Source organism: Staurois parvus, unplaced genomic scaffold, assembly GCF_062004578.1.
Source record: "Staurois parvus isolate SC_StPar_1 unplaced genomic scaffold, SC_StPar_1.0 ptg000155l, whole genome shotgun sequence".
NCBI lineage: Eukaryota > Metazoa > Chordata > Amphibia > Anura > Ranidae > Staurois > Staurois parvus.
In genome coordinates, this window is record NW_028317951.1 from 30,065,359 (window position 1) to 30,079,072 (window position 13,714).

Sequence of the window (13,714 nt, forward strand, 5' to 3'; positions counted from 1 at the left end):
TTACTTGTTTCTCACCGTAAAATGGTTTGGTTCTAATCACCAGGTACCATTTTTATTGAAACCACTTGGATTTGCCTAGCCCTGAAATAAGAGTAACTGATAGCCAACAGTAATGACCATCTCTAGCATGTGAAAAAACAGATCTGGTTTGACATGTGTTTTCAAGCACAATTCTATGCATTCTATGGATGTACTTGCGTGTTTGAACACATTACCCATTTAAGGGCATTTTTGTTAAATAAAAGGAGCTTTTATGCAAGCCAAAAAATGTGGCCACAGGTAACAGTGTAAACCATGCATATAGAGCAATCTATGTGTACTACCACTAGTCTCTATATAAAAGCATTACTTCCTTTACATTCAAAATGCACCATGCTATTTTTTTTTTTTTTTTTTTTTTAACCACTTCAAATCACTTTCACTCCCTCTTCCTGTCCAGGACAATTTTCAGCTTTCAGCACTATCACACTTGGTGAGTGACATATACTCAGTCATGCAACACTGTACCTGTACAAAATGTTTATTTTTTTTGAGACAGATACAGCTTTTAAGGGGCATGATGGTGATCAGGGCACTGGTAAGAGGAATGACGGTGATCAGGGCGCTGGTAATCGTGTATGGGGGTGTTTTTGTGCTCACTGAGACAGGTGACGGGCTGACTGCATTAATATAGATATTTGGGGCAGTGATCAGGGACATAAGGGCACTAGACTGGGGCGGCTGGCACTGAAGTCTGAGCATACAAGCAGCCTGAAAGGCTGCTGTACACTCACAGGCCTCAAGATAATTTTCTTTACTGTCATGTGTTTACAATGGGAGTGCTGTGATTAATCAGTTGGTAATAAAGAGATCACCCGGTGCTCACTCTGCCTCGCACAGGAGCTGCCAATGCGGGTTGACATACAGGTTCATTAGCCGACATCGGCAAAGCTTCCTGTCCCGCAGGTGGGAAGCGGTTAAACTGCACTGTAACCAAATACAAATGTACCCCAATAAGGTACAATTTACATAAATGGTGCGCAAGTATCTGTGGTTTTAATAGAGTCCGATTATGTGTGCATCTTTGTGCCCTGAAGTGAATGTCACTCTGAATGGCGCCACAATGCATGGTAACACTCTACCATATGTTGTGATGAGCTGTACACAGGAAAAGGTACTGGTACATTAGTTTGGTCTCTTCTGGTACAGTAGCATTACTTTAAACATGTTAGCTTTGCCCAACCCAAGTTAACATGCAACAAAGCATGTGTGAATCCAACCTTAGGGTGTCGATATAACAAGAAGGTGTTAAGAGGCGCTAATGTAAATCTTTACAAACTTCAAAGAGTTCAAGTGATATAACATTACAAAAGAGAACATTATCGTTATTCAAAAAAAAAAAAAAAGAACAGAATATTGCTCCCATCAAAGTATCCACCCCCAGACCCAACAGTTATAAAGCAAACAGAACAAAATAAAAAAAAAATGCAAGTCTTGATGTGTCGATATAAATGAGTTTTTCCATTTGTCTTCACATGCTTGTACTCCCTTTTTTTTCTACACAACACATTGTAAGATATCAAGCACAACGCACAGGTGCCACTGATTTTGTCCTGTCCTGTAGTGACATTGGGGTCAGAGGCAGGAGTCTGAAGAAAGGCCAGCACTCCACATACGTTAAAAACCTTTTACAGCAAATAGTGAGCATTGACAAGCTTCAAGAGTACACAGGTCCCCTTTGTGAAGGCAAAGCGCCCGGCAAAGAGGACCTGCATTGACCATAAAGCATGCATCTACGATTGCGTTTGCAGTAAAATAGCTCTCTTTTACATGGCATACTGGTCTTTTCATGGAGTACCTAATGTCTATGCACCTGGAAGCCTAGAGGCAGGAGATCTGTGTGCAGGACAGATACATATTTCAATTGTAAGACAGGGGCGCAGGAATCGCACAACCCCAAAATATCAAAATTATGAGCACAAAGCCTGAAATGCTAAAATGGAAGGGAGATATGGGACAGGGGCCTCTAGAGAGGGTATATAGAAAAGCTCTCTTCTTAAAAGGGAACTTTGGCTTCGTTTTTTTGTTTTTTAAATGAGACTGACAGAACCTTAAAGTGGTTTTAAAGCTTTAAGGTTTTTCACCTTCATGCATTCTATGCATGAAGGTGAAAAACCTTCTGTGCCAAAGGATCCCCTTAACGCCCCATAATACTTACCTGAACCAATCCAGTGATGAAAGTTTAATGTCGCTCTAATAGAGGTTAACTTCAGATAAATCCATGTCAATGGATCTGCATGGTAATTATTCAGCGACCAGGATTTTCAGTCCAAAAAAGTAGCCAACATGTTTCTCAAAGATGTTATAAATATAATATATCATTATTTAAATTAGCTGACTAAAGTGAAAAAATGGGCCTGGCATAACCATAGCACATCTGAAATTGAAACACATAGCACACAAAACACTTAGCACTACAAAGTTTGCTACGGATAAGGGAAAGATAAAAACACAGAAAAAAAAATTCTGCCTGCCTGTGGCAAAGCTTTTACAGCATTCTAGGAACCAAAAAATGCATTGGAGACCACAAAGAATATTTTAGCTGCACTCAACTGAGTAAAGGAGAACACTAAAACTGAACTGCCGTAATAAAATGCCTTAGGTCTTAACAAATGAGAACATCAAAAGGACAGATTTTTTTCCCCTTTGTAACATTAAGACAAAATGTACTAAAAAGCATGTGGGAGCTGGGCAAACCGCCACAGAAGATATTCAGTATTCCTAAGATCTCAGCATCAACCTTATAACTAACCATCAGAGAATAAAATTACATCTTGGGAATTAGATTAAAAGACTGAACCAGACTAATGTACATTAACACAACTTAAAACAGAACTTTACTCTCTCAAACATAAACCATTTTTAATCCTCATGCTGCTAGCCCTCATAAATGGACAGGAAGATATATTATATTTGTTTTCATCTGGAGGAGGGGTTCCCTCAACTAAACATGTCCTCATTAAAAAAGAAGAAAAAACCTTCAACATTTACTAGTAAACTGCAACATAAAAAAAAAAAAGAAAAAAAAAAAACCCACATGTCCTCCTGCTTGCATGTCTGTCCTTGCAAAAGTGTACTGGCAACTTATGAATATTATACTGAACATGCACAAGATTTTGTAGGACATCATGACAAATGCAGATGGATTCCAAGAAGTAATTGTTACATAAATGCTCTGTCCTTAATCAAGATGCCCATGGCTAGAAATGAGGGGTGCTTTTTAAAAGTAATTTCAAAATAAAGGATGGAGTAATACAAAATAAAGGATGGAGACATTGATGGAAGAATTTAACTGTTTTCCGTTTGTGGCGCTCAGATACATTTAAATTCTGTATAAACCACTTACTGCCCAAGCCAATTCTGATACTTCTCACATTAACAAAAAAAAAATTAATAAAATGCTGATTTTCACTTAACTAGATAATTACTTAGAACCCCAAAACATTACATATTTCTGAAAGTAAAGCCCTGGAGGAAAAAAGAACATTGGCTGTTGCAATTCATGTCATTCGATATTTGTGCAGCAGTTTTGTTTTTTTTTTTAAATACACTAAAATTAATTTTATTGCACACAAACACAATTGCCAATTGTTTGGTAAAATGTAGAAGATGATGTTACACCGAGTAAACAGATACCCAACACATCACACTTTAAAATTGCTCACACGCCTGTGGAATGGCGACAAACTATGGTACTTAAACTCCATGAGCAAAGCTTTTAAAGCCTTTACAAGTTGCCAGTTTACAGTTAAATAGGAAGTGTGAAGCTAGAATTATTTATCTCACTCTGATGGCCACAGCAATGTATGCATTCGCATTTAAGCGTGAGTACATTGGGACAGGGCTTTTAATTTTTTTTTAAATCAACTTTATTGCTATCAGGAGGTATGAACAACATTCCTTATGAGGACATGGGCAGGGACCGGAACAGATCTCTCCTCTGCCCTCAAAAGCATCTCAACGAGCACCTTCCGCAGGGTGTAAAAGTGAGCACTGCTAGGTTTACAACAAAAAAGAAGACCCCGTTAGAACCACTGGAACCAGAGGATGTATGGGTACATCCATTGTGGAAGTGGCTAAAGAGTAAGTTCAACTGTTCACAAAAAATTAAAAAAGATGAACCAAAAGCTCTAGACCCTCCCCACACAGCTCCCCACTGTAATTACCTCTGTGGGTGAATAGCTGCAACTGCCCATGCAGCCAGCGCAGCAGTCTGGGGATTTGAAAGCCCAGCCTTTCTTTCAAGGCAGACCAGAGTAAACCGGACACATGACCACTTTGACAAACTGAAAACTGCTCTGATCTGTCGCAGAAGCCCTAAGGAAAGGATTGAAAGAGTAGGGCTTTCAAATCCCCTGCCCGCTGCATCGGCTGCTTGGGCAGTGACCAATAATCACCAGATAAATGCAACAGGGACTGGTGGGTAAGGTGGGGGCTGTAGGGTGTTCAATCACCTTTTAATTATTTGTAAAAAGGGTGAGTTTCAAGGTATTCGTGCATTCAAGCTGATCTCCAGGGATGATCTATTTTGCATATTTACTTTGGGCTAGCTCGGCCTAACATAACTATGCATACATAACTGGTCAGCCTCTGTGCAAGCTATAAAACTACATCTACCAGGATCTCACAATTTTTTATCTAGTCCAATCAGGGAACACTTTGTATTTATTGAGAGGAATGCAAGTACGCTGAATGGCAGTTGTACAGATTGAACAACCCACTGTGGTTACTATGCAGAAAGGTAACCGCTCGGACCACATTCGGAAGATCTTTGCTATGATCACAGTAGCTTGGGCTACTAAAGCGATTCATAACTTCCAGAGTGATCAGGTACGACATATGCATACTTACAATGGACTAAGCAATATTTCATCGCTGGAATTCAGTTTGAAACATATGTTCTACCAGATAATTTACTTCTCTAATGGAGCACTTTCTTACGCAGAAATGAAAGAATACACATGCCCGCAAACCCTCTACACAGATTAACTATATGGAGGAGTTTTGTTAAGTCACATTTAAGTTATATCAGCAATGAAGTATAAACAGAAGCATTTACCTTTAGTGGAGAAATATGAGCGTGTGATACAAGCCCATGGACATTCTCTATCTGGGAGATATTTTTCTCAGAAACCTGAACCAACTCTGGACTTCTGATATCACTCAAGATGTGTGGGGAACTGGGTTCTTGGGAGGGTAGATCATCATCTTGGTATCGATATTTCTAAAACAAAATAAAGAAAGCATGGTTACCACTGGAGAGTTTAATCAGTCTGAAGCTAGATCAAAATACAAAGCCTAACTTTAGCAGAAGGAGGCAGAAAAATGGAAAAACATTTCGCCTTGTCTAATGCACTAGCCAAAAGTAACAAATATCCTGAGGACCTATTCACACAAGCCATAATGCAATATTTTGAACAAAAATGCATTTAGAAACCCCATCTTTTTCCAATATGGCTGGTTCACATCTATGTGCTATGGTTTAGTGTCTTTTAAGGGGGGAAAAAAAAAAAAAAAAAAACTACCTATGTGCATGTGTTGCAATGGACCCTAAAGTAAAGCTATAGTAAAAAAATACTTTAAAGATGCTTTAAATGCTGCCTGAAATTGTACCCAATGACATCCAGTAGAATTCTTCAAAATGCCACCAGAACTCCTCAAAGTTACTCTACAAAATTCAAGCATGCAACAGTCACTATCTACTTCAGTGATGTTAACGACTGGCACCATACCTACCCATCCCACACACTGGAAAATCAGGGTATTCAGGGGTCTAAAGCAGCACATCGATCACTTACCGGGGCTCATGCACAGTGTAATGTGTGCAATTTTATGCTTTGGATTAAAGCTGCCCATTAATTCTGAAAGGGCCATAAACTTTCACAAAAACAAATGCCTGCACTGTTTGTGGAAACACAGCAGATAATCATTGTCTGTGCTGTACCATCTGCACTATAGCACAAGTGCTCATTTTTACTGTATATCTGCGGCAGGGTGCATACTGTATATACAGCACATCAACGTGGTAACATGTATTAACTGTGTGAAAGAGACCTTGCTGTAACAAAATACATTAAGCTTGTTTTATATTTTCACAGTTGCCATCCCACTAATCAAGCTTTATTGGGGCTCTTTTGCCTTTCTCTGGATCAACTGTGGGTGTAAGACTGTATATGGAGGTTTCCTATTTTTTACTCCTACACTATATCACCAAAAGTATTGGGACGCCCCTCCAAATCATTGGAATCAGGTGTTCCAGTCACCTCCATGGCCTCGGGTGTATAAAATCAAGCACCAAGGCACGCAGACTGCTTCTACAAACATTTGTGAAAGAATGGGTAGCTCTAAGGAGATCAGTGAATTCAAGTGTGGTACTGTTTTAGGTTGCCATCTGTGCAATATGACAGGACTCAACAAATCCCAGGCCGCCATAGCGACTAGAGATTGTGTCCTGTCACCTGGGCTTTTGTCAGCCGTCTGCTGTCAGGCACCAAGACAACGCTTCACTGATGCAGGGATTTGAAATCCCCACGGTTTAATTTCTTATCACGAGGATGGCACTGACCAGTGTGTGCAGGGGTCCTTAATGATTTTCTGTAAAGGTGAACTTATACTTTCAAATGTGCCATCCCGCCCGCCCACATAGCTCTTTTTTGTGACACACAGTTCTGGGCGCTGGGCAGCAGATTTAAATGGCTAGCTTCTAACTATTTTAGCTGGCACCTACATACAAAAGAAAAATTTGTCAAGCCCTGTAATAAATCCAAACCGTGATATTTCCTTGCTACTAAATATTCTACGGTCAACGGTTAGTGGCATTATAACCAAGTGGAAGCAACTGGGAGCAACCAACTCAGCCATGAAGTGGTAAACCACATAAAATGACAGCTGGGTCAGCAAATGCACACAGTGTGAAGAACTCGCCAACTCTCTGCAGAGTCAATAGCTAAAGAACTCCACGCTTTGTGCGGCCTTCAGATTAGCACAACAGTGCGTAGAGAGCTTCATAGAATGGGTTTCCATGTTCGAGCAGCTGCATCCAAGCCTTACATCATCAAGTGCAATGCAATGCATCAGATGCAGTGCTGTAAAGCACGCCACCACTGAACTACAGAGCAGTGGAGACGTGTCCTCTGTAGTGACCAATCACGCTTCTCTGTCTGACAATCCGATGGACGTGTCTGGGTTTGGAGGTTGCTAAAAGAACGGTACTTGCCTGACTGCACTGTGCCAAATTTGGTGGAGGAGGGGATTATGGTGTGGGGTTGTCTTTCAGGGGTTGGGCTTGGCCCCTTAGTTCCAGTGAAGGGAAATCTTAAGGCGTCAGCATATCAAGACATTTTGGACAATTTCATGCTCAGAAATTTGTGGGAACAGTTTGGGGATAGCCCATTCCTGTTCCAACATGACTGCACACCAGTGCACAAAGCAAGGTCCATAAAGACACAGATGACCGAGTTTGGGGTGGAGGAACTTGATTGGTCTGCACAGAGTCCAGACCGCAACCTGAACACCTTTGGGATGAATTAGAGAGGAAACTGTGAATCAGGCTCTTGGCCGACATCAGTGCCTGACCTCACAAATACACTTCTGTAAGAATGGCCATTCCCATAGACACTCCTAAACCTTGTGGACAGCCTTCCCAGAAGAGCTGAAGCTGTTATAACTGCAAAGGGTTGGCCAACTCAATACTGAACCCTACGGACTAAGAAAAGGATGTCATTAAAGTTCATGTGCGTATAAATGCAGGCGTCCTAATATTTTTGGCAATATAGTGTAGCTGAACAAAATGTGCCATTTAAGTAACAAAGTTCTAACCACCACCAAAACACCGGATGCCACAGCTTAAAGGAAACAAAGATATCCTCAGCACCATTAGCTCCTTGAGATGGTGCCGAGACCTAGCGACTGGCCACTAGGACTGAGCACTATCATGGAAGGTCAAATGCTCTTCCACACACAGAAGCATAGCAAAGGGCTGCCACAGATGGAGCTTAAAATGGGCAACAGGTTCGCTTTAATGTAAAAAAAAAAATAAAAATATAGATCTATCTAGATCTAGAAGTCCATTTTAAATATGTTCAAATAGGAAAAATCCAAAATGATAAAACACTTTAATTTCAGTTTGTGACTGCAAAGTTAGGAAAAGATTAAGGAGTAAAAGCTACAACTCTGTATAGAGACTTCAACACAGTTTTGATTTAAAACATTCCGTTTTCTTCATTAAACATGAATTTTTCCAGTATACATCGTACCTCTATGAACGATTCAGCAATTCTATTTTAAAAATGACCACAGAGTGACAGTTTTCTAAACAATAGGTGCTAAGTTTAGAAAAAATAATATCTACATCATTTTGCAGCATTAGCATTTCCTCCAGGGAATGAGACGAGATCTGGACAACGAAACCAACCATGGCCAGCATAGCTACAGGGAAGATTTTGGAACATATTTATGTTAACGCAGCACAATGTCAGTGCCTCACTAGTTATAATTACACTAACTTCCTGAAAAAATGTCAAGATTGAGTGCATCTTCATATTGCACAGACATTTCAACCATTAACTGTAAACTATGAGGGCATAACAACAATGGCTGTTTTATCTAATGAGCATAGGCAAGAGTAAGCCATAAAATGTTAAAAGTGCAGAGGGATTACAATACCTGTCAGTTTTTATTGCTGCAAATTTTGATTCGACTTCAGAACAAGAAGGGAAGTTTTCCAATGGGGAAGCTAGTTGCGGTGACACATCAGGATTCCCTCACTTAGGAACTAATAAGAAATTCCTCTAGTTTTGGCTATGGGACAGGAAGTGAAGGAAAATTTTCCCATTGGGACACAAATAGCAAAAAAGGGATGGGGTTACAACTCTTACTCTATGCAAAATGAAAAAAAAAGTATTGCTTTTAGAGATACTTTAAATTATTAACCACTTGGCATCAGAGACCACCTTAAACTAAATCCAGACTTAAGAATCAAAAACTCCATTTCTTAAAAAAGAAACTAACACCCAAAACTAATTATGGCCAATGTACCCAGAACAACAGAGTTAATCACAATAATTATCTCAATGCAGTGACATACCAGCTTGAGTTGATTTACTGAACGGAGTAGTTCACTTAGCAGAGCAATTATTAGCAAATAAGTGTTTACCTTGAATAACCCATTGCAATCTACCAAAACTCAAACTCATTTATTTTCTTTAAATGTACTTTATGCATGATTGAGTATTTAAAAGTAAAAAACACCATCTTATTTACCAACATTCACTCTCTCAAATTCTTTGGAAAACCAACCTCATTTTTTCTACCTTAAGCTGGGAGGAAAAACTGGGTTCCCCTGAAATCTAAGGGACAAAATGGTTGTAAAAGCTAAGGCCTGTTTCACATGGGTTTCAGCTCATATAATAGGGCGATCGCAGTGGAAGTGGGAACCTGTTAAATTCAGGTACCCACTCCCCCCCCCCCCCCATTTCCCAAAGGTGCCAATCCTTAATGGGGAGCAGGGGACAGAGCATTAAAGGGGAACTTTCCCTTCTGGGTGGAACTCTGCTTTAAAGCTGAATTCCAGGAATTTAGCCACTTTGATGGAAAAAAAAAAATGTGCATGCGCACCTTCCAATGAGGAATGAGTTCACATAATACAAAGGCTTCTGAGATTAAGCAGAAGGAGGAGAGAGGCAGGCATAGCAGATGCATTGATTCTGTACTTTTATGGAGCCTGGACCAGAGCATCCAGTGTCAGAGCTGCAAAAGCTATCTTCCTGGAGCACAATAAACCTGTCATTTGTAAAATAAACCGTAATCCACGAGGAGGAATACACATCATTGAACTTAACTCATAGTATACAATGGGGCAAAAAAAGTATTTAGTCCGTCACCAATTGTGCAAGTTCTCCCACTTAAAAAGATGAGAGAGGCCTGTAATTGGCATCATAGGTAGACCTCAACTATGAGAGACAAAATGAGAAAAAAAATCCAGACAATCACATTGGCTGATTTGGAAAGAATTTATTTGTAAATTATGGTGGAAAATAAGTATTTGGTTACTTACAAACAAGCAAGATTTCTGGCTCTCACAGACCTGTACCTTCTTCTTTAAGAGGCTCCTCTGTCCTGCACTCATTACCTGTATCAATGGCACCTGTTTGAACTTGTTATCAGTATAAAAGACACCTGTCCACAACCTCAAACAGCCACACTCCAAACTACACTATGAAGACCAAAGAGCTGTCGAAGGACACCAGAAACAAAATTGTAGACCTGCATCAGGCTGGGAAGACTGAATCTGCAATAGGCAAGCAGCTTGGTGTGAACAAATCAACTGTGGGAGCAATAATTAGAAAATGGAAGACATACAAGACCACTGATAATCTCCCTCGATCTGGGGCTCCACGCAAGATCTCACCCCGTGGGGTCAAAATGATCACAAGAACACTGAGAAAAAAACCCAGGACCACACAGGGGGACCTAGTGAATGACCTGCAGAGAGCTGGGACCAACGTAACAAAGGCTACCATCAGTAACACACTACGCCGCCAGGGACTCAGATCCTGCAGTGCCAGACGTGTCCCCCTGCTTAAGCCAGTACATGTCGGGGCCCGTCTGAAGTTTGCTAGAGAGCATTTGGATGATCCAGAGGATTGGGAGAATGTGATATGGTCAGATGAAACCAAAATAGAATTATTTGGTAGAAACACAACTCGTCGTGTTTGGAGGAGAGAGAATGCTGAGTTACATCCAAAGAACACCATACCTACTGTAAAGCATGGGGGTGGCAACATCATGCTTTGGGGCTGTTTCTCTGCAAAGGGACCAGGACGACTGATCCATGTACAGGACAGAATGAATGGGGCCATGTATCGTGAGATTTTGAGTGAAAACCTCCTTCCATCAGCAAGGGCATTAAAGATGAAACATGGATGGGTCTTCCAACATGATAATGATCCCAAACATACCGCCCGGGCAACGAAGGAGTGGCTTCGTAAGAAGCATTTTAAGGTCCTTGAGTGGCCTAGCCAGTCTCCAGATCTCAACCCCAAAGAAAACCTTTGGAGGGAGTTGAAAGTCCATGTTGCCCAGCGACAGCCCCAAAACATCACTGCTCTAGAGAAGATCTGCATGGAGGAATGGGCCAACATACCAGCAACAGTGTGTGCCAACCTTGTGAAGACTTACAGGAAACGTTTGACCTCTGTCATTGCCAACAAAGAATATATAACAAAGTATTGAGATGAACTTTTGATATTGACCAAATACTTATTTTCCACCATAATTTGCAAATAAATTCTTTCCAAATCAACCAATGCGATTGTCTGGATATTTTTTCTAATTTTGTCTCTTATAGTTGAGGTCTACCTATGATGCCAATACAGGCCTCTCTCATCTTTTTAAGTGGGAGAACTTGCACAATTGGTGGCTGACTAAATACTTTTTTGCCCCACTGTAGCTGAACTTTTAAAAAAATTGCTGACTTTATAGAGCTAAGCTTTAAATGCTTTTGTTTAGGGTACCCTAAATTGGATTTGTTGTCCTGTAAAAATCCTTTTCCTAGAGAACACTGGAGTTTAATGCTACTTTCAGGACAACTGGACACTGGCAAAGCCAAGCTGAAGACAGCCCAGAAAAAGGCTTCATTGCACACTAGAAAGCTAAAAACTGCTTTAGAAACACTGGACAAAAAAAAAAAAAAAAAAAAAAAAAAAAAAAAAAAGAGCTAATGTTCTAGTGTTCGACGACATTTAGCAGTGTTTAGCCTAGTGCGCAAGCTACGTTTAGTAGCTTCAGTGTTAAGGAGCGGGGCCACCCCCATCCTTAACCAGTGAATAGCTGGTGGTTAAGGAATGGGCTGGGAAGCCGACTGCAGCATCCTTAGCAACGGTGAGTAATCAGTTGTCCGCAGGGTTACCGGCTGACAGCTGAATGTGTTCTATTAAAAAAAAAAAAAAAAAAGCAAAAACCCTCAGGTATGTATTTCTATGGGGAACCCCCACTGCAAAAAAAATAAAATAAAGCCGTAGGGTCCCTTCCAAAATCTATACCAAACCCTTATCCAAGCATGCAGCCTGACAAGCAAGCAAGCACCCCCCCCCCATTCCCATCTCCTCTTCCTTAGCCATACCAGGCCCTATGCCTTCAACTCCTAAAAGCAGGATGTACAGGATTAATCCTGCAAAATAAAATTAGTTCCAAATCTAAACAGAAGGCAATCCGCTCTTCACTACCCATCTGCGCCTGAAAATGTTTTTCCAGTAGCCCACCGGTAAATCCTAGTTCCAGGGTAGCCCACCTTGAGTACTTTCTGGAGTTGGACTAATTTTGTCATCTGTGTTGCATATTACACACTTTCTGGCAGACCACAGTCCTTTACTTACCTGTCCAGTGTTCTATAGCATAACCACCAACCAATAATAAATCAATGTTCATTCTCACTTTATGCAGAACACTGATCAGACTTTACAAATAAAAGTTTATATTTATGACACAACATCTATAATGTCCATTATTTTCCGTTTTTGCATTCAGTAATTTACAGGTTACAGATGGAGACTTTAAAATATATTTTATATATTTGTATATAGAGTGCCATCTCATAATGCAGAAATAAACAGTTGCCATCAAACTTACAAAAACATGCATGAAATGTACATCAGGGGAAGTGAAAATAAAAAGGTGGAAAGATGTTCCAACAGCTTTGAGGGGACACTGCATATGGGGACAAAGAATCATGCAAACAGACACAAATACACAGTTAATAATATCAAAACAAAAATAACTACTACATACTTTCGGATCCACAATGTCAAGCTACACTCAAACAATAAAACATACAGAATAAATTCACAAAACAATCAACACCACACACAATATTTCCTTATATTTGTAAATGAATATGCTAAATGTAACCAGGTTACATAAACTAGTTCAGAATGGATAGATTGATGATCACATAGAATACCACATAAATGTAATGTTCTAATTGCCATTCTCTGTATCCTTCACAGAGTAAAACAGCCAAAAGCAATGACAACAGTACAAGATGAAACTAGGTCCTTGACAAGCACTACATTACATGTCATTGGTTATCTTACTGAGCAACAAAAATGACCCACATCTTTTGTTTCGACTCGGGCATAGCCAAAAGCATACACAGGACATTAAAATTATTTTGTGACACTGAATAAATCAGATTAAATGCATAAGGTATAGAAAAAAAATATTTTACACACACACACACACACACACACACACACACACACACACACACACACACACTTATTAGTAAGAAAAAAAAAAGTAAAAAACACAAAACAACAGAAAGAAAGGTTTCAAGGTCCACAGCAATCGAATATGTAATGTGGAATAGAATCAAATATGTATGTGTAATCTATACAAGCATTTACTGTTTAAGCTTTCCACCTCTCCCAATTGTGCCCAATTTCTGGCAGATTTTTTTTTTTTTTTTTTTTTTTTTTACGTCACCACATGATAATGTCCAGTCTGTAATCAAGTACAGATATAAGCCTTTGTCAAGTAAATGTGATTCTCTTCAAAATACTGAACCCAGGGGCAGACTGACAACTCATGGGGCCCGTGTCCTTGCCCAAACTCAAAAAAGCCTATGAAAGGTACCAGGGGCATCTCATGGGGCCCCCTACTGACCCCGGGCACTTGG

General features: G+C 40.1%; 1 protein-coding gene across 19 annotated transcripts in view; it reads right to left on the reverse strand.

Annotated features, from left to right (window-relative positions):
• DLG1 (discs large MAGUK scaffold protein 1) overlaps positions 1 to 13,714 on the reverse strand; it is a 321,932-nt gene that overhangs the window by 221,336 nt on the left and 86,882 nt on the right. For all 19 annotated transcript variants that reach the window (XM_089675610.1, XM_089675624.1, XM_089675634.1 and 16 more), the window contains one exon: positions 5,099 to 5,263. In XM_089675610.1, the coding sequence (XP_089531736.1) occupies positions 5,099 to 5,263 (165 nt within the window). The remainder of the gene's footprint in view (positions 1 to 5,098; positions 5,264 to 13,714) is intronic.